This window comes from Larus michahellis, chromosome 1 (genome assembly GCF_964199755.1).
Source record: "Larus michahellis chromosome 1, bLarMic1.1, whole genome shotgun sequence".
Lineage (NCBI taxonomy): Eukaryota > Metazoa > Chordata > Aves > Charadriiformes > Laridae > Larus > Larus michahellis.
This window is the reverse complement of record NC_133896.1, coordinates 106,871,651-106,897,850: the sequence shown is the minus strand read 5'-3', so window position 1 is coordinate 106,897,850 and position 26,200 is coordinate 106,871,651. Positions and strand designations below refer to the sequence as shown.

General features: G+C 48.6%; 1 protein-coding gene across 3 annotated transcripts in view; it reads right to left on the bottom strand.

Annotated features, from left to right (window-relative positions):
* The window catches only part of CD2 (CD2 molecule), a 33,691-nt gene that overhangs the window by 5,934 nt on the left and 1,557 nt on the right, over positions 1–26,200 (bottom strand). Inside the window, exons 1-3 of one of the 3 annotated variants that reach the window (XM_074598404.1) lie at positions 20,772–20,879; positions 8,920–9,216; positions 5,612–5,854 (exon numbers count right to left, since the gene is read on the bottom strand). In XM_074598404.1, coding sequence (XP_074454505.1) covers positions 5,612–5,854; positions 8,920–9,193 — 517 coding nt within the window. In that variant the 5' untranslated portion in view covers positions 9,194–9,216; positions 20,772–20,879. Of the gene's footprint in view, positions 1–5,611; positions 5,855–8,919; positions 9,217–12,219; positions 12,381–20,771; positions 20,880–26,200 lie in introns of those variants that run through there. The other 2 variants (XM_074598395.1, XM_074598411.1) reach the window with 2 other exon arrangements.

Below are 26,200 nucleotides of genomic sequence, written 5' to 3'. Positions count from 1 at the left end.
ACCAATCTGATAGCTTTCTATGATGTTATAACTGGTTGGCTGGATGAGGAGAGAGCCGTAGATGTCATTGACTTTAGCAAGGCTTTTGACACTGTCTCCCATAACATCCTTATTAGGAAGCTGAGGAAGTATGGGCTAGATGAGGTGACACTGAGGTGGATTGAGAGCTGGCTGTGTGACAGAACTCAGAGGGTTGTGATCAGCGGCACAGAGCCTAGTTGGAGGCCTGTAACCAGTGGTGTCCCCCAGGGGTCAATAGTCGGTCCAATTTTGTTTAGTATATTCATTAATGACCTGGATGATGGGACAGAGTGTATCCTCAGCAAGTTCGCTGATGATACCAAACTGGGAGGGGTGGCTGACACTCCAGAGGGTCATGCCGCTATCCAGCGTGACCCGGACAGGCTGGAGAGCTGGGCAGAGAAGAACCTAATGAGGTTCAACAAAAGCAAGTGCAAGGTCCTGCACCTGGGGAGGAAGAATGCTAAGCACCAGGATAGGTTAGGGGTGGACCTGCTGGGAAGTAGTTCTGAGGAGAAGGACCTGGGGGTCCTGGTAGACAGTAAATTATCCATGAGCCAACAATGTGCCCTTGTTGCCAAAAAGGCCAATGGAATCCTGGGCTGCATAGGGAAGAGTGTGGCCAGTAGGTCAAGGGAGGTCACTCTCCACCTCTGCTCTGCACTGGTGAAGCCACAACTGGAATACTGTGTCCAGTTTTGGGCCCCCCAGTTCAAGAGGGACAGGGAACTGCTGGAGCAGGTCCAATGTAGGGCAACTAAGATGATTGAGGGACTGAAGCATCTCCCTTATGAGGAAAGGCTGAGAGAGCTGGGACTCTTTAGCCTGGAGAAGAGAAGGCTGAGGGGAGACCTTATTATGGCATACAAGTATCTAAAGGGTGGGCTGAAGGAGGATGGTGCCAGACTCTTTTCATTGGTTCCCAGTGACAGGACGAGGGGCAACGGGCACAAGCTGGAACATAGGAAGTTCCATTCAAATACACGGAAAAACTTCTTTACAGTGAGGGTGACAGAGCACTGGAACAGGCTGCCCAGGGAGGTTGTGGAGTCGCCTTCTCTGGAGACTTTCAAGACTCGCCTGGATGCAGTCCTGAGTGATGTGCTCTAGGCAATCCTGCTCTAGCAGGGGAGTTGGACTAGATGATCTCTAGAGGTCCCTTCCAACTCTGAAGATTCTGTGATTCTGTGATTCAGGCTACCCGTCCTTACTTCCACCCTCTGTAGGCTTCCTTTTTCTGTTCAAGATTGTCCAGGAGCTCCTTGTTCATCCGTGCCTCCTGGTGTTTTTGCCTGACTTCCTCTTTTTTTGGGATGCATCGCTCCTGAGCTTGGGAGAGGTGATCCTTGAATATTAGCCAGCTTTCTTGGGCCCCTCTTCCCCCCAGGGCTTTATGCCATGGTACTCTACCAGGCAGATCCCTGAAGAGGACAATGTCTGCTCTCCTGAAGTCCAGGGTAGTGAGCTTGCTGTGTGCCGTCCTCGCTGCCCTAAGGATCTTGAACTCCACTATCTCATGGTCACTACAGCCAAGGCTGCCCTTGAGCTTCACATTCCCCACCAGCCCCTCCTTGTTAGTGAGAACTAAGTCCTCTGCTCATTGGCTCTTCTATTACTTGGAGAAGGAAGTTATCATTGACACATTCCAGGAACCTCCTGGATTGCTTACCCCCGGCTGTGTTGTCCCTCCAACAGGTATTGGGGTGGTTGAAATACCCCATGAGGACCAGGGCTTGTGAACGCGAGGTTGCTCCTATCTGTCTATAGAGGGCCTCCTCCACCCCACCTTCCTGGTTGGGTGGGCTGTAGCAGACCCCCACTGTAATGTCACTTGTCCCTGCCCTCCCTTTAATCGTGACCCATAAGCTCTCAGTCGGCTCCTCATCCATCCCCACGTGGAGATCTATGCACCCTCTCCTCGTCTCCCCTGCCTGTCCTTCCTGAAGAGCCTGTATCCTTCCATTCCAACACTCCAGTCATCCCACCACATCTCCGTGAAACCAGTAAGACCATAGCCCTGCAGGCGTGTGCATATCTCTAACTCCTCTTGTTTATTCCCCATGCTACATGCGTTTGCATAGAGGCATTTAAGTTGGGTGCTCGATGAAGCTGACTTACTGGGCAGAGCAGCTGGAATTCCTTTGTACTGCACTCCAGGTGCTCTCCTGTTGACCTGCAACCCTTGTCTAGGTTCTGGGCATCTATTACTGGTATTTGGCATCATACTGGTGGTAGGAGTGGGATGGATGGAGGTCCCCCTCCCCCAGCAATTTTGATTTCTGCCTGATGGATTCAAGTTCTGCAGAAAATTGGAACCAGAGCATTCATGTGTGCCAGCTCATCTTATTTAAATTACCACAAATACCCTGTTCCTGCTAGCAGTGGACCCTTTTAAGGACTATAAGCATCCAGGCAGTATTCAGCACCTAACAAAAATAAACTTTTAAAGTACTTCCTACTGAAACTAGCTTGCTTCATACTATTTTGGTACTTCCTCTTCAATTTTTGGCTGTATGCAAATTAAAAAAATAGTGAAAAGGAAAAAAACATAACCAAATATTCCACAGTCTCAAAATGAGAGTTCTGTTTGCCTGGTGAGCAAAAACTTATATAAGTGTTCCTTATTTTCACCAGATAAGGTTTGTTGGATGCTGGCCTTCCTTCGCCACCTCCTGCTTGGGCTGTTTTCCCAGCCTTCAGTGTTCACGCTCCAGCACGGGCTCATCTGTGGATCCGAACCCAGCAGAATTGCACCGTCTTTGGCTTCTTGGGAGACAAAGCTCCAAAGGGGACAACACCACTGGTACCACCCTTAACATTCACTGGGCATGCACAGAGGGATGACATCAAAGCCGAGATGTCTACAGTCTAGAGGCCACCACCAGCCTGGGCTGCCCCAGTGGAAAAAAAGACAAGTGATATAGTTCCTCTCACCTGTTTTAGCTGCCTGTGTTATACCAAGGTGTATTTTGCCCTTTCCGTGCCTGTTTCTCCCAGATGACTGTAAGGTGAGCCCAGGTAGATTCACGTGTAGTCACGCTTATATGAAAAACGTTAGTTGAGCTGAAGCCCACCTGAAGCACGCCTTGCCTGCTAAAGGTCAAAATTCAAGGTGATTGATAGGCCTCGAATGCAGGACCAGATGTTCACGGAAGGCAGCAGGGCTGGAAGGAGGTTCGACTGCAAACCGAGGGATTTTTAATCTGCTCTGGAGCTGACAGAGTCCTGCCACCACACAGAAAAGTTTGAGGGGTTTTTAGTTTGAGTAGGAAGGGTAGTGCTACATGGTTTTAGTGGGTGTCTCAGAAATGCTATACTTGCACCTTAAAGATCAGTGTGGGAAACCTTTTGTTTCTCTGTTAATGACTTGAGAAAAAACAAACGGTCACAGCCAACTCACCCTGTGACAGTACAGCACTTCTCAAGGGTGAGAAGTGAAATCAAAATATCTAGCTGATGGCTAATATCTGCCTATACCAGGCAGGCCCCACGCTTGCCTGGCTTGCACCCTGGGATGGCCAGCTTCAGCCAGCGTTTCCTCATTAAGACAATGTTTTGGGTGAGTTTACCCTGCCTTAAACAGACTTAATCCAGCGGCATGTTTTGCATCCAAAACATCCAAAACATTTGGATCCATCCACCTGGCTCCAAAGTCCATGCCTCATCCCACTCCTCCGCACCCCAGCCCCTTGGAATGCTAACACCAACAGGACTGCGCAGCCCATCAGGTCAGGCAGTTCATGCAGCAGAAAACAACCCTTTTTTGAGCTATTGTAGGCATCAAGGGGATCATTCAGGAGGCAAGGGCTGCACAGGAGAGCAGAGGCCACCCTATCCCTCAGCAATTTTCCCTTCGGTCAGCCTCATCAGACCTTAGATTGCTTCAGTAAGGCCTCTACACCGTAAGACTTGCTCCCTCCCTTCTCACACCACGGGCTGGTCTTCGGACTTGGACCTTCCCTAAAGTTACTACAGCAGAAATAACTGGAAATTGGAAATGCTGAGCCAGCTCTTGTGAGCCCCCCACTCTCCACTAGCTCTAGTGGGAATCTAGAGCAAGAAAGCGCTTTAAACCAAGTACTCGCAGTTAGGTGGGATGAGCCCAAGCCCAGAAAATTCAAGGACTTTTCCCCAGTACTGCACTGGAAAACTGAACTTTGAACTGAACACCACATCCAGTGTCATACCAGTATGATCTGTCACTTGCTTTTGCCTTAATTTTCAAAACTTTTAGTGGGGGGGAACAATGACTTCTTTTGCCTATCTCATCATTTTCAGCATGACTCTGCCCATTTAGAATACAGTTACTTCAGTTCTTTTGCTGCATCTGTGGTTTAGAAAGATGACACATCAAGTGACTAAGAAAATCCATGGTACATTTGAGCCATGCAACCCCAAAGCTCAGCTAAATTCTCAATAACCTCCCTCCTGATTTCTAGCCTAAGGTAGAGAGTACAAGCAGCTTATTTTTCCCCTTGTGAGCGCACCCATCCACAGCCACAGGTAGTGGGCAACCACCACCTTCACAGGCATAATCATGGAGAGTAGAAAAATAACGTGCAGCTGATTTCCCCACCATGAGGATTTAAATCAAGAGCAAATCCCCTGAAATCAATGCCATGACTTCATATACTTAGGAGAAGATCCCAAGCTGTATTTTTCAAAAAAATAAGCTGTTAATTTATGTCATGGTAGCTTGGGTAGTTTTATACTGTCTTACTGAACAGAGTCAACTCTTTGGCTTTGGACTGGTGGACTGAAGTCCTTTGGGAATTTCCATAAGTTTTAAAAGAATAAAGGAGGATAAAAATGAGGGGGAAAGTGCTTTCTGCCTTTTGCAGACTGCTGTGTTCGATTAAAACACTTTCAGGCCTGCTTTCTCCTTTACTTCATTGGTCTACCACTAGTGACAGTTGACACCACATGAGTCTATCAGGATGCGGACACCAAAAAGTCTGTCACGATACCTCTGGCAATTTTTGGAAGAAGAGTCAGCAGTGATGGAGGGAAGGAGAAAATGAGCAAGAGTATCTGTCTCGTTCACTCACCTCATAGACAGCCTGATCTCGCTGGCAGCCTGCAGCTTTCTCCAGAAGACCTCACCCCCAGGAGAAGCAGCATCTCATTGCACCCCAGGCACCTCCCTACCATCCACAAGGCTCTTGACTACAGAAAAACCTCTCCCCCTTTTCCAGAGACCCCTAGGACTCACTGAGCGGAAAACACCTCTGGCCGTGGGAGGAGAGGAGGAGCATGGCCCACCTCACATCCCACCGCCCCTGGTTTGTCCTCCCTGCTGTTAGAGCAGGGACGCCATAAGGGTATCAGTGGGGCAGGGAGCAGCAGGGCGGGGAAGGTGGAGATGCGACAAGGCTGGGGAATGCCAAGCAGAAAGCATGACTCGCATCCCAGCTACCACAGCAGCATCGGCTCCCAGTAACTGCAGCAGTGGTGGACTCGCGACACTGGGTACCAGGAGCAATCGATGCTCCTGGCACCTGGGCAAGTCCCACAGATGCATGCAACTGCGTTGCAACAGGCGTTGTGGGTCCACCCTAGCAGATTCTGGCAAAAATTGAATTTTTTTTACCTGAGCACTTAATTACTTCTTCAGCCATTTTTTCACTGACTTGGTTCTTAACAACACATCTGAACGTCCCAGAATTCTGCACGTGCATTTCCAACTTCGTTGCATTCTTCTGGATTTTTTTAGTTTTATCTTGTGTCAGTTCTATTGTAAATATTTCATCTTTAGTCTTCTGCTTCGCTTCACACTTGACAAATACAGTTTTATTCCTGCATTCAGCAGTGAGGATCGGCTGAGGGACACGCTCTGAAAAAGAAGAGAAGGGACAGGCACATCTGAGGTGGTTTCTCCTTTTGAAAACCTCCATTATTAAGCAGAAGGGAATTAGCCCCCAATAAGCAGTAAGGGAGTAACACCAACTAATGAATCCAGAGAATAACAAAGAGCAAATTAGACCTCTACTACAGAAGTAACATGGCAATAATAGACAAAATGCAGTATATTAACCTACATGTTTGGCGTAGCAAAGCAGAGCTGCACCCCCATGGCCGGACTACTTTCAGGCTCAGCCTGGCTCACAGCCAGGCAGGCAGGCGAGGGGAGGAACTGTGTTTTTGGGGAGGCAGTGGATGGGAGTGACTCATAGCCACAACCTGCTCTGACTCTGGCCCCAGTGTTTTGGTGCAAATGAAGTTGGCTCTGATCTGCCCCCGCCCATCAGGAGAGACTTCCTCCAAGGCGGGACAAACGGCTACTTACGATGCTTTATGTGATGCTTTAGGTACTACCAACGGCAGCCAGCTAGCATGACAGCCAGAGCATCAAAACAGAATGGAGAACACAAAACAGACACCTCTTTGCTCTCAATGAGGTTATGACAGAGAGAACTGATTTCTGTCTCTTTTTATGTCCTGCAAACAGCTAGCTACGTTTTTGGTTCCAGATTCGCTACCACTGGTGGCGCTGAAACAGCCAGAAAAGGCTGCGGGGCTTTCCTCAACCAGGGGCAACTGGAAAAAATTTAATTTCTACCTTTTAGACCAGGTAAACAAAAACATGCCAGGGTCACCTCTAGTTACAGGCAGCGTAAGTTATAGAGGTAATAAACTTTTAAGCCAATAAGGGCTGCTCGTAGTAAATGCAGTCTAGGTTCACGCTGTGACATCTGCAGCCCCCTCAGATGTTAAAGCCCACTCGGTAAGCCCACTCCTTTTCTGCAAGCTGCAACCTGTCATTCAGGGGAACATCCCAGCGTGAAACACTAGAGTCCAGGTACCAGTGATGGAGCTGTGTGACGGTATCATTTAAACTATTACGTTTTTGGAAAAAACTCTTTGTCCAACCCTAGTGACAAAGTATAATCTGGCTGACAAATGACTCTAGCACCCGACAGCTACTAAAGGACTTGACTTGCAAAACCGCCTATGGGAGGTAAGGCAACCTCTCTGCTGCGCAGTAGCTGAAATGATGCAGCACATAGCTCGGTTGGAACCTTAACCTGAAACTGAACCCAGGACAGCCCAATGACAGCTCAGTGGCTTAAACCATGAGTAAACAGCATCAGGCCCTGCTGACTTCCTGAATCTGTAGACAGTTCACAGTAACAATTCCCGAAGTAGTGAGACACCCTCACTGCTCAGCAGCCTGTTAGCCACAGCCAGGGCGGGGGGGGGCCTCCCACGGTGCAGAAACCTTGCTAAAACCATTCCAGCTGTCATTGCTGCCTCATCAAGGCATCACTTCTGCAGTGCCAGCTGGTGCCCACAGACTCAAGAGGCTGGCCGAGGTGTGTATGCTGGCTGAAGAAGGACAGAGCAAAACCATCCTCTTGCTGGGAAAAAAAACCCTTGCTGCCCTACAGCTTGGAGGTCTGGAGACATGGCAGCAGCCATAAAGGAGCAGAATAGCCATCCCTATCTTCCCTGCTCCTCCCAAAAGCTTTGGGCTGCTACCGCCCTGATCTCTCAAGATAAGATACAGCACAGGAACGGAGGCTGCCTTCATCCTTTGAACCCGTGCAGCTGAAATCCCCAGGAGTGTGCTTAAGTGTGCTTTGTACAGCATAATCTTCATATCTGTTGTGTTATGCTATGCAAGGGCAGGGTGCAGTGTCCTTCTTCCCCTGCAAATTCAAGGCCTATTGTGGTGTATCTCAGGGGAGGTGACTGCTGACTATTTTTTATGTTAGAGCCAAAAATGGAGTGAGATCGCATTGCCTAAATACAGACATTTAGTGCCCCCCGGGCTCCTGAGCTCTTCTCAGGACGTTGGCAGATGCAAGGCAAGGCGCCCGCCTTGCTGGAGCAGCAGCTAAAGACCAGAAGTCATAACTCGGTGCCCGTAAAATAGCACCAGAAGTGCCAGAGGGGCACAGTGCATCACGCAAAGTACCTCACGTAGGTCGCTGCACTTTGACAAGAGGTTTCTGGAACCACCTTGCGTGGTGCTGCCCTGGCTCAGGGACCGAGGGGTCCTGGCACCCCCGCGGGTGCTGCAGCACGGTCATCCACGCTTACCAACACCAATGCATTCACGGCTGCTCGCTCGGGCACACATAGAAACCTGGCGGCTGGCAGAGAGGGGAGTCAGAAAGAAGCAGCGGACCAGAGGGCATCAATAGGAGTGAGAGAAGAGCAGCAGACTGCGGGAGGGAAGAGGTACCTCTCACCAAAGTCCCCCCAGAACAAAAAGAGGAGCAATGAGGAGGAAAGACTGTAGGAGAGAGCAGGAATACGAAGTCTTATTCAGCTATGCTGGGAATGCGTCGTGGTTTCAGTCGGGATAGAGTTAACTTTTTTACTAGCAGCTGGTATAGTGCTGTGTTTTGAATTTGGGACGGGAAGAGTTGATAGCACACTGCTGGTTTTGGTTGTTGCTAAGCAGTCAAGGCCTTTTCTGCTCCTCACACCACCCCACCAGCGAGTGGGCTGGGAAGGCACAAAAAGTTGTGAGGAGACACGGCCAAGACAGCTGACCCCAACTGACCAGAGGGATATTCCATACCATATGGCATCATGCTCAGTATGTAAAGCTGGGGGAAGAAGAAGGAAGGGGACGGACGTCCAGAGTGATGGCGTTTGTCTTCCCAAGTAACCATCATGCTTCATGGAGCCCTGCTTTCCTGGATATGGGAACACCTGCCTACTGATGGGAAGCAGTAAATGGATTCCTTGTTTTGTTTTGCTTGTATGCATGGTTTTTGCTTTACCTATTAAACTGTCTTTATCTCAACTCATGAGTTTTTCCTCACTTTTACTCTTCTGATTCTCTCCCCCATCCCACTGTGGGGGAGTGAGCGAGTGGCTGCGTGGTCCTAGCTCCCAACTGGCATTAAACCATGACAGAATGGTACAGGAAGAGCAAAAACTCACCCTGAACGATGAACGCTGTATGTTCTTCTGCCTTCAATTTTCCATCCGGCTCATAAACAGTCACCGTGTACTTTCCACTGTCCTCTTTCACCACCTGCTCTATTTGCAGAGTCCCGTTTGGGAATATCTTACACCTGCACCGCACCTTGTTCTCATAGTACTTAACCTGCTTATCTTTAATCTGAAGCAACCTTATACCGTTTCTCACCCACGTTGCCTCATGTATGCTCCCAGTAGCAGTGACGCTGAGAAGAGCCGTCTCATTCGCAGCCATGTAAATCCTGTTGGTGCCGGAGCCTGTAAAGGGAACCACAACCAGACCATCAGCGTGTCTCCAGCAGTCCCCGCTACCATCCTCAGTGGCCACAGCAGTGACCCAAAAGGTTGTCACTGGCCGCCCCCCCTCCGAATTGCCTAAGCCTCTCCGCATTACTGATGCTGTCCTCCTTCCCCAGCTCCAAAGTACCTCTTGATTGTTCATTAGATAAATGTCAGCACCCTATTTAATTTTGAGACATGAGGAAGAGACGAGTCTGGCTTTCAGAATCTGGCGTTACACTCCGGCTGACTTATTTGGAGTGATTTTGGATGCCATGATTCCTGGCTGCCCATGAACTTAACCCTTGCAGAAAATAAGGTCACTTCGGTGTGTTTTGCCTGTGGAACAGGCTGGTACTCAGAGCGCCCACCACTGCAAACATTACTGCGGACAGCAAGAACACAAACTAGCAGCGGCCCTGGATAGGAGGATCAGTTCAGCAATAACAGCGATGGCAATAATAATAATAATAGTGGGCCATGTCAAGCAGTGAGTGAGTGTAAGGCATTGAACTTGAGGCAGACCCAGTGCTGCCAGCTTGCAGTGCCCCCTCCTCACCCATCCCAGGCACCCTGCCCCGCTGGAATATATCCACTTGATTTTTCTAGCACAGGATCATGATGGGGCAAGTAAGGCAGGGAGAAACAAACAACTAATCACATCCTGTGAACTGAGCAGGCACTGGAGACATCAGGAGATAAGCAAAGGCCAAAAAAATCTTTTCTCTTTAAAGGTCTCCTTTGGTGACAGGTCCCCTCTCCAGAACAGGTAGGAGTAGGTGCTTCCCAAACGTGCTACCAGGACTGGGCAGCATGTAGTGTGTGGCTGCTGAAGGTGATATTCAGGAAAGCCAAGGCTGCTAAGCATCACTCATGTTGCTACCAATGGAGATGAGGTACTCGTTGGGCTGTGCCCGGGTGGTGTGCCCTCTCCCCCTCCCACAGTTTGCTTCACAGCCTTTGCAAGGCCCATCTCTGGTGAACGGGGACCTCAGAGTGCAAAGTTTGTCAGAAGGTCACTTAGAATGATAGAATCGTTTAGGTTGGAAGAGACCTTTAAGATCATCGAGTCCAACCATTAACCTAACAAACACTGCCAAAACCACCACTAAACCATGCCCCTAAGCACCACGTCTACCCGTCTTCAAGTAAGGTACCGTCTCCACCCCTGTGGCAGCTGGAAAATTTGCTGGAGGAGGTAGAAAAGTGCTGACGAGTGTCAGGTGGGACAAGCTCACTGATAACCAAATGTGCACTCAGAGTCACAACATAATTCATCTGCCATTTTCTTATGTTCTTTCCTCTTCTATTTACAGGATAAAGCTGATAAGCAGGAGGGGATTTCTCTTCACATCACCAGATAGAGCTGATTCTGCTCTAATTTTACATATTTTCAGCACTTCTTCCCCCCAGAGAGAAAAACTATGTTTATGTGTATTTTTATTGCAGTCCTTCCTTCCTTCCTGGTATCTAGGACAATGATAAAACTGTATCACAGAGGGGAAACTGAAATCTAGTTGCTATTCCATGAAACTGACAATACTAGAGATAATCAAAGAACTGAAATAGTGTGCCCCTCCAACAAGAAAACTAATACTGAAGTGCTTTCGGCAATTCACCCCCAGTCTAAGGAGAGGCTGTTACTTCACTTGCATTTCTTACAAGGTATTTGACATATCTAATGAAATATTCTCAAATCAAGAGATCAACCAAACAGTCTTGGAAGCAGCTATCCTCCATGCAGATGACACTGCAGATTATACCCAAGTATTTGAATTCTGGTACTTGTTTCTGTTCAGTCACACACAGGTATTTAGAGCTAGTAGAGCTTTGCATAACACATACATCTATTTTTTTCTCTCTGGAAGAAAAAAAAAAACAAGTTTTCCAGGATATTTCAATGGCATCTCTACGGACAGACCACCTAGGCACATCTCTGGATGTTTATCTGATTTCCATAGTCTTGCTAATGGAAAGCTGAGTATCCCACACGTATGATACTAAAAGTCTGTTTAGCTAATGAAACAGCATTTCCGCTAATGCAAACTGAAATGCACCCCAAGGGGCAGAAAGAGCCACACTGGCAGCATAGAGCTCACTCGCAGTCACAAGAAAGAGTGAAAAGGAAAAGCTCCCATAGTAACTTTAAAGAAGCAGGGAAATCTTTGAAACAAGTTTTCCCTTTGAAACATTCAAGGGAATAATCTTCACTTCTGCTGAGGAATATGTTTTATATATCACATTAAAAAAAAAAAACCTTATTTATCTATTAATTTTGTTCTGGAGGAAAAGAAAAGCATTAAACTGCCGTACATAAAATCTGTAGTGAAATGATCAGAGGAAAAAAAAATAAATCTGTGCATGATTGTATTGTCTCCATCGCTTATAACCTTTCTCTAATCTATGAGTTAACACCTTAATTAAGTTTTTAGATTAATATTTTAAAAAATAATGAGAGCAATAATACACAAAATATAAAAGATGTATGTATTTGCTTGCTGTTTTCGCATCTTAGACTTCTTCAACTCCACTGAAGACACTGAGAAATATCACTCTCTCTGCTAATATTTATGGAAGAATATAATTTGCACTTTGAAAAGATTTGCTCATCTTTGATAAGAAAAGGAAATTACATGCGATAATGCACCGCGAACTGGATCTCTAATGTAGTACAAGCTACCTCGAGGGCAGAGGAAAAACTACACCCTGACGTTTCTTATTATACATGTGTCAAATTAAGGCTCATTAACTTCAAACCAAAACTGTTTACAGCTTATTATAACTGGAATAGGAAACTCAGGTCCTGCCCTCCCCCAGCTGAAAATTAAATCTAATAATAATAGCAATAACCCAAAGGTCTTCACTCATTGGGAAAGTGGAACTAGTTTCTTATCAATAACACCCCACCAAATTGTAAATGGTTTAAAATGCAATTTTAACAACGCTAGCCCGACTGAGCAAAAAACAGTACGAAAAACTCACATTTTACACTGGGAAACAAAAGCAGCAAGCACTTGACTAGGAAAATCCTCTTAAAGTTCATTTTCAGGTCAAAAAAATCCAGTGTCTCCTTGTCTAATGACAGCTCCTGGGAGGTGGAAGGATTTTCTGCTGTGCGCAAGCGGTGGTGGGATGTGTCGGTACAGCCCTCGTGCCCTCCTCCTCTCCTCCCAGCTCTCACCCCACCACTTCTCGTTTCTAGCACAAGCACAAAAACCACGGGCAGAAATCCCTCTCGATGGGGTGTTCTATCAGGATGGGGACAAAGCGCCGTGACAAGGAAAACACACGCTAAAATGCAGGAGTGCCCTCCAGGTCTGTCTGCCCAGCTGGAGGGCCAGCCAGGGCCCTCATCCTCTTCAATGTTCACCCAAAGAGTTCAACTCCAGAATCTGCAGGCCACCACCCTAGTGGGACAGATGTGGTTTTTGGGCTGGGTGGGGGGTGATGGGAATACTTCTGCTCCCCCATTGCCCCATCAGCAGTGAGGGGACGGCAAGCCCAGGGCCCCCAGCGGGTAGCAGGTGGCCGGTGGCTGTTGGACAACGTGTAGAAAGAAGACGCACTTGCTTCAGAAACCATCAGGATCAGCTTCGCATCAACATCTGATCTACGAGGGGCTGGCCGGCGCCACACGAAGGTGTCCTGCAGGCACGGCCAGCTGTTTGAGCAAGCTGCGGAAGAGGGATGAGCGTGGAAGGGGATGAAAAAACACTGCTTTGGGTCTAGCCAGAAACTAGCCCCGGAGCCGTTTGGTGTGGGAAAGACGGTGAGGAAAGAAGCTGGGAGGAGGCATGGGAGCTAGGTCCAAACACGCATGAGAAGCTAGCAAAATCTTTATTCCTGATTCCAATATAAAACAGACGGGGTGGTGCGGATTTTGAAATCACCATACCCAGCACAATTCCTCTGCTACAGTGGCAACTGAAATCTTCCAGCTTTTTATCGCAGATGTAGTCCAAGAAAGTCGACAGAAGAAAAGCTGTGGCACAATATTAGATAAATCCTTCTCACTCATTCACGTCGGTCTTCTTCCTTGAAGTTATAGGGAAGTTTTATAAGACACCTCCCCTTTTCCGGCTTTGTCATCTTCTAACTGGTACTAACACTGGTAAAAACTACCCCTTCTGGCATAAAAGGAGAAAAAGTTACCTGAGGTAAACACACTAAGATCGCAGTATTGCTGCCTCTGCTCATCACAGGAAAACCTAGCTTTTCTTCCTTCTTTTTGTTACTGTTTCTTTACAAAGAACGCACAAGGGAGGCACACGCAAAATAAGAGAGGAAGCAACAACAGGGAGATGACATTTCTGTGCCTGATCTCTATTCTCTGTGGAGAAAAACCAGCTGAGGGCAGGGGCTGCCGTGCCCAGGCATCTCCCCAGCCAAGCGGCCTGTGCCAGCCGTGACAGCTCTGGGGGGCTGTGGGGACCCCTCTCCCTGGCCACGCCGGCAGGAACACGCAAGGTCTGCACACTTGGACACATCTGCTTCCAACCCGAGCGCCTACAGGGCTTTGGGCAAAGGCAGCAACCCCAATCTTTCCCGCTTTTGGGTTTTTTTTGGCTGGGTCCATAGAGCGGAGTGGAGGGAGACCCCTGGGCATGCTGAAACCACTGCCTGCACTCTGCTCAACCTGGTCTCGCTTCTTCCTCAAGGCAACATCCCCCAAAGCCACCGCCTGCTTCCAGCGTCCTCCTGCCCTTTGTCTGTTTGTCGGCACACTCAGACTGCAAACGCGCTGGGGCAGGGACCGTCCTTCTGCTCCGCGCACAGAGAGAGCCTGCTCCACGCCGTCCTGCTCACCGCGTACTGCAGGCAGGAACTGGGATTGGTACAAATTAAATACAAATGAAAAGATGCATGCGTGTGCAAAGGTGAGAGAGAAAAGAGAGGTAAAGCTCCACAGCAGCAGATCAAGGCTTACAAGGATGCCACGTATTCATAATGAAGGCCACCTACTTCCATCTAGTCCAGTTTGTTATGCCCACATTCCTGTAAGATCACAGCTGAAATAACTCAGACTGGAAGCCCCCGTGCTCCATCAGACCAGTTATAGCACATCAAACATGGCATCCTTTTCCCTGTAACGGGTAGACAGGAGCGAGAAACTACTCCTAAATTATACGAAAAGCCTGTTCGAAAACGAGTTGTCTGTGAGCAGTGAAGAGGCACTCAAGAGAGGCGGCGAGGGCCCAACACCTGACGTCCCCTGCCCACCGTGCACCACAGAAGTGACACCAGACCTTGGTATTTCTGAGTACTTGGGTACGTGTGTGCAAAGTCAGCTTGCTTAGAGATTTTGTATAAAAAAGGCACAGCCGACCCAGCAAAGGAGCACACCACCCACCTGCAGCAAGGATTCCTCATGAGATCCTGGCATGTGCGTGGTCCATCCCACTGAGCAGACCCTTTTCTAACCAGTGTTGGAAACCTTCTGCACCATCAGATACGGCTGGAGATGGAGAAAATACCCTGCATCTCTAACCTCAGCCTTCCTGCCAGATGAGAAGTAAGGAAACGGCAATACCTTGGCAGCTTTACCCTTTCTCTCTTGATGGGCAAGACAATGTCGTGCTGCAGTCCTGACCGGGCTTTGATCCCCATTTTAGAAGAATGAAGGGATTTTCTGGATGTTACTGGGAGGGAAGCACTGGAAGTCCCTGCTCTGTCATCTCTGTTTCCCCCCAAGGGAAGGCATTAAGGAGAAGGTGTCCACCAAGGCAAACGGGCATCTCTAGAAAGCACAGAAGCTTTGGGCTACTGCCACAGAGGAGCTCTGGAGGCTGTAGGCATGTACCTACAGCAACACCGCGTGGGACGCACGTCCTGAAAACAGCTACAGCAGGGAGCGCTTGGCAGAGCAGCCCCCACACCAACCAGCGATGCTCCCCAAGCAGCGGGGCAGGCACGGCGAGAGCTGCTGCTCGCAGCTGCGTGCTGCCTCAGCCCAAACACCGTCCCAGGTTGTGCTGGGCAGGATGAGGTCTGCAGATAACCGTGCCCTCACACTCCTCTGCTCGCTGCAGACACCCTCTCTCCTGCCCGTTACACAGGAAGTAACGCTGCTGGGCTAAACGCAAGCCAGATGACAGAAAAAACAGGGCACTGACAGAAAAGGAGATGTCTCCCCGTGTGGTGGTGCTGGGCCTGTCTTCAGCAGGCCTCTCAGCCCATGGCTGAGGACGCATGGCCTCTGGTTAGCCCACTGCATTGCTAGACATCTCCGTTTCCTGAGGCACAGCAGAGCAGCGGACTGAATGCAGCCACGACTATGGGGTTGTTTCTTTGCAGCCGCTGCTATCTCTGTGGTATTGTTTCCACTGCAAAAGCCACAAAGTGCTCTAGTCACATACATTTGCTTTTGTTGCTTGCTCTCTCTTTTACTCTTCTGTTCTTTGTAATACGCTAAGCAGTTTCCTCACAGGGAATGTAAGTATCATACTTACATTTCCATGTAAAGGCGACAGACTCCCACACATCTGAAGGCAACGCCTCAACAGACAATATGTAACTGTTACCAGCTCTAAGTCTTCAACTTAGTGATGAGCCAATAAACACTCATGCCTAAGGTTCATAAAAAAAAAAAAAAAAAAGACTGTTATTAGATCTAGGAGAGAACGAAGGGTACAAATACACTTGGCGTGTTCTTCTCAGGGAAGTCAGCATGCAGTACGCCAGTGTGGATTTGTAGCCCATCTGCTAATTCGCACTATCTCCTCTGTATGAAGCTTAGGTCGTATTAAATGGCATCTGCATGGGATACTCTTCCCTGAAAGAAGAGTTAGACACACCGCACTCACCACCACCCGAGACCCTCACCATGAAAGATGACAAGAGTATTGCAAATTCACACCTCTAAATTTCTCACAAACACAGGCCTTTGGCGAGGCACGGTTTGTGGGGAGAAGAGTGAATGTGATCTTGATTGGAACACCAGATGTGTAATATCACGTGGAGGGGAAGTTTTGGATAAGGCTAACCTTATTCTTGGGAGCCCTCCTGGGTTTGCACCCTAGCCTGCAAGACTAACAGCTGGGCCCCATCTGTGTCGCCCTGCATGGTAGCCGAGGGTTTCACGATGGCACATTCCCTTCCCCTTTACTGTAGCTTTTTTGCAGGATGGGGGGAATTGTGGGCAGTGGCTGGAACGGGGAAGAAGCAAAGTCACCCCTGGCAGGAGGAGTTGCCCCTGCACTGTGAAATGCCGAGGAACTGCTGGCTTCCACACACAATTTCAGCCATTTGAATGATGAAGGCAACTTACCACCTCCCCTTCACTTCTGCCTTACACAGAGACAAGAAAGGAAGAAATCCGGCTTGAATGAAGCAGTGCAAATATGAAGATCATGAACTTAAAGCTTTGGCCAAGGGTTTGGCAGGGATGCAGACTCAGTGGCTTGGAGCCTGTTACATGCAAACCAAGACCGCTGCTTTGCCTGTACGCAGTGGAAATACTCCAAAAATAGTGACACAAGCTGTCAGCATTGAAACGGCTAGCTGCAGAAACTTTTTAATCCTGCTCTAAAAAAAAAGGTAAACTGATGCTTTGAAACCCTGACTTATGCAGATTATTTGAAGAGAAATGGTACCCCTGTGATGTCTGTCATACCACATCATCAGCCCCAGGTGTTCTCTCTCTCAGACTTCTTTTCTTCTTTTCCACCTGTAAGCATGTGCCAACAGCCAAACCTCATAAAAGACACCCAATTTAAGCCTGGTCTGAAGGAATGTAAGCTCCTTTTAGAGCAGTTTGACAATCTGTGGTTCACAACGACGACTGAGGCTCGAGCAGATATCGGCAACCCATCAGACGGTTATTCTTGCAGACGGTGCATTTCAGGCTTGCTTGTCTGACACTGATTTCCATCATCTATAATGATCCCAGATTTAGGATCTAACTTTCAGCATCTTATTCTAGTAATTTCAGTGACATTACTACTGCTGCAAAACATGTTGCAGACCAAGCAAAAGTTTGCTGGCATGATGCAATCAATTTGTCTTACACAAGAAGCCAGATAGATGAACAGAACAGCTTCTTCCAGTCTTAGCAGTGATAAATACACAAAGACGTGTAATAACTACGATACACCCCTTCATCACCAGAGAGGGGATGGACTAGCTACCCAAGGAAGACAGAAGAACAGCCACTCTTAGAAATATATCCACAAAAGACAACTTGTTACTTCCATCTAAGTAATCTTTTGGTCAAGATCTGACACTCTCCAGAAATCGTCAGCTTAACAAATGCATGAATAACTGATGTCTTGTACAGTGTTTTATACTATTATAACTCCAGAGAGGAGCGAGGGACGGGGTGGGAGGATAAGAAGTGATCCAGGAGACTGAGCACAAACAACTGGGTAATACATTTCAGTACTAAAGGCATTTATTCCTAGGAGGGGCCCTGAATGGCCTTTATACAGTTCCCACACACAAAGAAAGGTCTTAACTTCAAATGCAAGCCATCAGCACAACTCTCTTGATAAACTGCAGAGTCACTGCAGGGATTTGTCCTACCAGCGCAGCCCCTGGGATGCGTGCATGCAGGCACAACATGTCCCTTCTCCTAGAAGACCTTGGATAAGCCTCTCTGACACGTCACTGTGAAAGTCCCAAAATGGCTGTCATCTGTGACTCCAATTTATTTATTAAATGGTGGATCTATGACAGCAAACAAAAGTCCATTATGTGGCCCTGTACATACACGGAAGGAGGTTTTGGCCCTTATCAGCAGGAAATTAAGAGATAAACTTCTCAGGAACATCTGAGTGACCTGTCAGCACAGCCTTGTTGCTGCACACTGAAGCAAGAAGAGGATCCTGGTGTCTTTCTCATCCCTTATACAGATGCTCTTTGGACACGTACGTCTGCGGGCAGCACAGAAGCCCTTTTGCTGCCCAGTGTGGATCCCGACTTAGCAGCTCGGTTTCCCCTGCTCCTTCTCTGGTCTCACAAGTTTCCTGTGAACCTGCTTTTGGCCTCTCTGATATTTGCCTGTTCCTACATACAGCCATTTCAATGCATCGACTCGTCTAGCAAGCTGTGAGGACAGCAAGTGGGCAGAAAACAGGAGCTGAGACCCTTGCCACGGCAAGACAGGTTTTGGCTAGTTGGCGTGGCAGGACACCTTGCTTTTCCCTGAGCAAGCAGCGGTGGCAGACTGGGACCAGATCCCAGTCTGGCCAGACCGGGCAGCACCCTCCCTCTCGCCTGTGTGTCCCAGCCCCACATCAGGGCTGAGAAGCACCAGCAGACCCAGGTGGGCTGCTCCTCGGCGTGCAGGGACAAAATGGTCCCGAACACGCTCAGCTCTGCTGCCAACACGGCGCGCTTGCACAGGAGGCACCAGGCAGCCGCAGCAGGGAGCTACGCGAGCATCAGGAAAGAGTGGGCCTTTTCCACAGCAGGGGAAAGTACAGGCAACAGAGCTGCCCGTGCTTCTCAACGTTTACAGCCCACGGCTCCTGCTCTCAGCCAGGAAGGGTAATGGCTAAGGTGCTGTGTCATTGCATTTCTGAGAATTTCTGGGGTTTAAGATCTCAGTGAGGCAGGCAGGGGATGCTCTGCGTAATGCAGCTGAGCACCGGGGGACTGGAAGCAAGCTGTGGCTTTTCACAGTAATTCTACCAAGCCAATACATGAGGCCCAACTCCCTCTGTCACACTCCTGAGAGTCAGAAGGAAACCAGCATCTCGCAAGTTAGCAAGGTTAACAAGAGAGGCACCACCTGCCATAGCCATTTTGCTAAACCTCCTGCCTCATGTCCTGGGCAGCCAGACATCCCGTGGCAGCAGGACGCCAGCGCTCGCCGTGGACAGACCTCCACGGGCAGCGTCCCACAGGGTCTCCCAGCTGTCGGCCACACCAACATGCAGGTGCAAGGTGCTGCTGTGCATCAGCAAGGCTTACATTTTACAGAGGAGGTCTATATGATCACCCCAGTATCACAGATGGAGAAATGAGGCAGAAGAGGATGAAATGACTTGCTAAGGTCAGCCAGCCAGTCCAAACAGGGACAACAAATGGAACCAGATGCTCCTGTGACCCCAACTCCTGGCTCCCAACTACCTGTCTACAAGGCACCATTTAAAAGCACCTTCCATTCAGAGCATCTGTTGCCACAAGCAAGGTCTCAGTGGTCAGGATGGTGTCACCATTCTTTTCAGCCATCCCTTTTTGTCATGGAAGAGCGGGCTTTTTGTTGACTACATTTCCTTCGTGTCCCCCACATACACACTGTTTTCAGCAACTCAGCAACATTGGCTGAACCTTAGTGGCCACTTTGCAGAGCTGCAAGTTTATAGTGTGGCCTCAATGGAAAATTACTGTGCATGCCTCGTGCCCACACAGGTAACATGCACTGGGTTGGAACTACAGCTGCAGCAGTTATTTGTGTTAGCTTGGAAGTTCCTTTAAGCTTCGCAGCATCAGTAATTCGGTATCAACACAGGCATCTACTTTCCTCCCTCACTGAGGCTGTTTAAGCATTGAGGGTTTTTTTTAAGATAAATGATATCAAATTCATGGCAGTGTTGACTCCTACTAATCTTCTTTGCTTTGAGCAGCCTGGTCTAGTGGGAGGTGTCCCAGCCCACGGCAGGGGGGTTGGAACTAAGTGATCTTTAAGGTCCCTTCCAACTCTAACCATTCTATGATTGTCTCCAGCAAAGAAGGGTCTCTCCATCTACAGCTGGTTCTCCAGAGTAAGCCATAAACAGGCATTTCTATTTGCCAAATAACAAAGCTTTAAACTCTCAGCAAAAGGAAACAGAACTCCTTACCAGAAACTAAATCACCTGAAGAAAAATAACCCCAAATCCTCAACAGCTGGGCAGGAATAAGTACAAGCAGAAGCTTAAGTTGCACAGCTTTCACCATGGCCTCCGATGGCAGCAAGAGAAATCCTGACCCAGCTCGTGCACAGGAAGGAAAGGGGACAGGGAATTTCTTACCTGTATTCAGGGTACCTAAAAAGCTGGCTGGGGTCCTGCCTTCCCACCACCCTTCTCCCATCTCATTGGGCAAAACCCATACCAGAAAGTGAGGTCAGGAGAAAAATCCTGAAAGGGACGTCTAGAACTAGAGAAGGGGGGGAGGGGGTGGGGAGCAGCAGAGAAATAAAAGAAAAGGTATTTCCCATTTGCTGCTATGGCAAGATTTCTGTTTCCTCCCCTCCTTGGGCTTATCCAAGCTAGCACAGCACATTCCCTACAAATGGCTTATGAGATAGGCAGAGAGGAGTACGGAGCTCCCGGTGCCCCAGGCTGAGCATCGCCACAGGGGCTCGGAGGATCCGTGATCTACCACCGGGAGAGAAGAGCATCCCTCTGGGAACACGATTCATGCCAAATGTCAGGGAGAGTAGCCGTGAGGAGGAAGCGGCAGCAACTACTGCTTTCTGGAGGACAACATTTTATATTGCCTAAAGAGTTTGCAGGATGATGGAGGACAGGCCTTGCTTGAGACCCCTGCAGCCTCCCCACCCCTTTGAGGGAAGAAACAGCATCTATATATAAAGTGCCGTTACTCACCATCGCTTCTGGACCCTCAGTCATCCAGTCCTTTCTTCCTCTTGCATCCTCTGCAGCGGTCACTCTGCTCTCCGCATCCTCTTCCTCCTCCTCTTTTGGCCCTGCCACAGTTTGTCCCGTGATGACAGAGACACCAGCAGCAGAGGCTGTCCCACCCGGCAGGCAGGTCCTGCTCCAGGCTCCATGCGCCACCTCAGAAAAGCCTCCACCCACCCCAGCTTCTGTAGCTGGCTCAAGGTGAATTGAGACTGACTGCCAGGCAGTTGACTACCCATTCACACACGTCACTGAATCCCATCCCTGCTGTCCCCAGTCCCCTACCCACAGGTTTGCCTGTTGTTTCAGAGGAGAAATCTCCGAGGCTTATTGCTCCGTGATGGAAAGCTTTCACAGGAGAGCAACACAAACTCTTAACGCTCTTTGCTTCAAGTCATGCATTCAAAGTCACTGTTGCAATTGGGATTTCGGATTTGGATTTGGGTCTCTTCAGTCTGGAAAAAAGACGGCTGAGGGGGGACCTTAACAACACTTATAAATACTTAAAGGGTGGATGTCAGGAGGATGGGGACAGGCTCTTCTCAGTGGTGCCCAGCAACAGGACAAGAGGTAATGGGCACAAACTTGAGCATAGGAAGTTCCACCCAAACATGAGGAGGAACTTCTTTACCCTGAGGGTGGCAGAGCACTGGCACAGGCTGCCCAGAGAGGTGGTGGAGTCTCCATCTCTGGAGACATTCAAAACCCGCCTGGACGCGTTCCTGTGCAACCTGCTCTAGGTGACCCTGCTCTGGCAGGGGGTTGGACTAGATGATCTCCAGAGGTCCCTTCCAACCCTATGATTCTATGAATTCTTCTCACAGAGTCAAAAATATCATCACATCATCCTTTTCTTTCCTTTTTTATTTGACCGCGTATTTCTTATTACATTTAAAACTTTTAAAACTGCTTCACTCCTTGGTTTTCGGAAAATATGTTTTGCCTTCAAAGAGGAACTTGTATAAACCAACGCTGAGACAGCAATGCCTACAAGAGGATAGCCACTAAACTGTATTTCTTTGTTCCATTTGCGTATAACACGGGAACAGATAATAATTCTCTTAAATGTACTGTATTTGCAGTTCCAAAAGATTCACTGAAAATTGCCTCCAAGTAATTCTTGGTCTGTAATACATCTAGCTTCTGTAGTGTTAGGCAATACTAAAACTATCAGTAGCTGTCATCAGTTTAGGTGAGTTTTAAAAAATCCGCATGGAATTCAGGTTCCAAGTTTTGCTTTTCCCCCCCCATTTCTAATATTAACTGTATGTCCTGGTCTCAGCTGGGGTAGAGTTAATTTTCTTCCTGGTAGCTGCTGTGTTTTGGATTTAGTATGAGAATAATGCTGATAACACATAGTGGTTTAGTTGTTGCTAAGTTACGCTTATATTAAGTCAAGGACTTATTCAGCTTCCCGTAGAAGCTGTGAGGGAGCACAGAGAGGACAAGTTGGCCAAAGGCGTATTCCATACCATAGATGTCATGCTCAGTATATAAACGGGGGTTGGCCAGGGGACAAAAATCCACAACTGCTGCTCGGGAGGGATTGTGCAATCGATAATCGGGTGGTGAACAATTGCATTGCGTCATTCATTTTGTGCATTTTTTTTATTTTCTCTTCTATTACTGTTCTATTAAACTGTCCTAATCTCAACCCACAAAGGGTTTTTTTTTCCCCTTTTTCTCCCTCTTGTCCCTGTGGGCAGGAGGAACCACTGAATGGCTGCGTGGTCCTAGTTGCCAGCTGGGGTTAAACCACGACACTATAAAATACACACTATATACTATAACCCCATCCAATATTTTATCATGGATATTGGCCAAGTGTGACACGGTATATGCTAACCAGAAAAGTAAACCAATTAAAAATAAGCTGACGTTAAGCACCTGTATTTGCTACCTGTACAGATGGGAACCTTTCCTTACCATTAGTGTTCAGCACAACAGCATGATGGGCAGACTACAGATGTCTCCCCGTGCGCCAGGACCAGCTCCTGCCCCAAAACGCCCATAAACCAAGTGGGCATAGGCCAAGTATTCCCATCTCCCAGGAGGCAAAGACTCACCCCATCTTCAGAACACCAGCCCCTAGGGACCACATGAAGGGCGAAGGGAAAACCCACAAATCACTCCACTCACTGCCTCCAGACCCACAGCCAGCTCCAGCTGGGATATCGAGCATCCCTGCTCACAGCTCAGCAGGTGCAAACGCAGCTCCCGGAGCGAAGGGGAGGCACAGTGCTGGCTGACGGACCCTTCTCCAAGCAAAGCTTGAAGGCAACAGCAGGTGTGGACTGTAGAAGATGGCCACATTAGCTCCTGGGATAGGAACCAAGCTGCCACGCATGCACCTGTAGGTGCGTTGAGAGGTGAGGGGAACAGTCAGGTACCTAAACTTGCAAGTGTAATGAACGATTTGATGAAGTCAGGCCCCTCACGCCCTCGTGGTTGATGGGAGGGTGGGGGAACCCCAGGGACAAAGAGCTGTTTGCAGCTGAAATCCCACCTCCTGGCTGAGGTGGGGAACACCCCCATGAAGATGCCGACTATGTCGTCAGCATCCACGGGCAGAACTGCTCAGGGCTCTTCACATGCTACTTGAATGTAATTGCTATCCAGCTCCTGAGGGGTTTAGCCATATTTGAACACTTTAGGGGGGTGTCTCTGGCCTTACCCTCTTCACTCTCGTCTTCCTTATCATTAAACATTCTTTGCCCTCCAGGCATTTTTTTTAGACCCTATCAATAGTGGATGGACATGTGATTCAGTCACGTTGCTTGCTGGTGACCAAGAGGGCTGAAGGTAAGAGTCTCTCAGTCCCAGAGTTGGCCAAGAGCTCCACTTCAGCCCATCAGCCAGCCTGGAGCTGGAGCCACACAAGAGACATTGGAGGGAGGCCAGCCAAAAAGATGCCACACTTCCCAGTGGTCCTGCACAGCCCACAGACGTCTCTTAACTGACCATATCCAAGTTAAATTACTCTGGATATAAATAACACAACATCTGCCATCATTTGCTTGCTGGAAAAGTACAAATATTTAGAAGGGCTTTATCTAAGGGCCTTCTAGGTTCTCAGTAAAGACTTCCCTGCTGTCTCCAGCCACGTCCCCTGCCTGAGAGATGAGTCACATAACGTTGTGTAAAGGAAACGCAGCGCTCATTGTGAACAAAACCTATGCAGGATGCAGTCACTGGTTGTCAAAGGTCACAGTGTCCCCACTGGGTGATGGATGTTGTTTCCCAGCCTGTTTTACACCAGAGGACAAGAGGGGAGCATTGCATATGCTCAGGAGGGACTTCACCACCGCCAGCCTCGCACAGGCAGGGTTTGATTGCAGCCGGGCACTGAGCAGCCTGGCCGAAGGCACAAGCACTACCCAAATGCTTATCCAAGTCTCTGCAACGACACATCACCAAATTCTGCTTCCATCTCAGATAGAAATGGGCGATGCTGCTCTTCTTGCCCACTTCTGTTACCGGTTCTGTGTGTTTACCTATGGAAGTCCGTGGAGCACCTCATTCCTCCCCACCTGGTGGTAGCAGTACCTACTCTTCTGGATCTTATATCACCACCAGAATTTGTTGGCTAGAGTTAAGGAAACAGTTTGGAAGATACCTATCCGTGACATTGTATCCTCCAGCTGAGTTACACACGAACTTTTCTTGTTTGCTGATTTTGGAATTAATTGCAGTAACTCATAAGAAGTGCACGTGCCCAAAATCTAGAGGGTTTTTTTTTTCAACTACACCGAGATTTTCATCAGAAGTTAACAAAACCACTGCTCGCACGCCTCGTCAGTATTTACAATGAACGTTTCATTTGCTATTGTAAAACGGACCGTTATCAGTGTTGTCTATCTGGTCTCAGACTCACCAACTTCTACTCTGTTGTTTCTGTAGAGCTGATGGTGGCGGGGAGGGCTGGTCCTCCAGCTGCCCACAAACCGTTCGCTCTTGCGCTGGTGCCTCTTCCCCCATGGTGGGCTCCGAGGGAGGGCACCAAGGGTTATGTACACAGTCACCGGGACATCAGGCACGGTAGCCTGGGGTAGAGGTTGGAAAGCAGAGCACAAACTGTTTTGTTACTGGGATGGGGAGCTTTACTGGCATGGGAATTTTGTGGGGATGAGTTCTTCCTGAATGCTAAAAAAAATAATCTCTGCTTGCCATTGTATGTTTCTTTTCTGCTTTTCCTTTCACCTATATCTTAAGTCAAACAAGATCATTTTCTGTTCTCCTTTCATATTCGTAAACTGCATGAATTACATGATGGAAAGACTACATAGCACATTTCATGTCATTTGTTGCCTAGCATATGCCACAAGCAGAGGGAAATTTTTCTCTTCACACCAGGAAATATTGACATGGATACAAATCTAAGTGCCCATTCTGTACCGTATTATAAATCACTGGTGGTTTGTCTCAGCTGAGAAGAAACCACATCCCAAAACATCCACATTCCCCACAGAGCAGAGCTCTCCTTGCCTCGCCACTACTCGATGAGCAGAGGAACAGACCCTGTCCTACTCCCAGCCTTCCCCAGCCAGGACCAGTGGCCAGAGAGGACAGTTTGAATGGTAGCTCTCCATGCAGCTCCCCTCCCCTGGAAAGCAGCAGCTCCTCACAGGAGGCCAGAGGCAGAAAGAGGCACCCCAGCACCAAGGGCTTCCTCAGCAACCCAGAGAGAGTAGGGCTGGTGAGGCACAGCCTCACCAAGGCCACCAGAAGCCCCAAAAAGGCAGCACAGACATCTCTTTTTCTGGTCAAATTCCTGATAGCACCATGTACATCCATACCCGTTACTTTGCCAGATAGCCCCAGGCCCGAAAGTATCCTCACTATTGCCTGGGTGATGCAGCGCCATAGTCAGGATGGAAAACAACTGCCAATTCAGGCGGGTGATTCCTTGGGGTGCTGGGTTCACAGGCTGCAGGAAAGGATCGCCCATGTCCAGTCACACCAGTGTTCCAGGGCTAACCCTGTAATGGTAAAGTCAAGGGATTTTATATGATCACAAACCATCTGGACATTGGTTTTACCCACCATCTGGGCCCGCTTGTCTAAGGGTGAGCACAAGAGAGTGATGTCCTTCTTGCAAAAGGAGCTAAGCAGTCAAGCCACAGCTAAGGTGGCTTAGGTGTCACAAAAAAATACAGATGGATAAAGATGGGTAAAACAAGACCATCTCCCTGCGTCCCTTCCCTGCACCTCATAGTTCGAGCAAGGCACCAGAGCAGGGTTTGGTGAGCTGCTGGTGCACACAGATGTGCAGGCACACTAGCACACAGGCTCCGGTGGGGACTAGTTATGTGCTGCTGTCCTACAACCTCTCCTGGACTGATTTACAAACGGATGCCCTTGTGATGCCTGTTCCCTAGACTACCCAAGCCAGC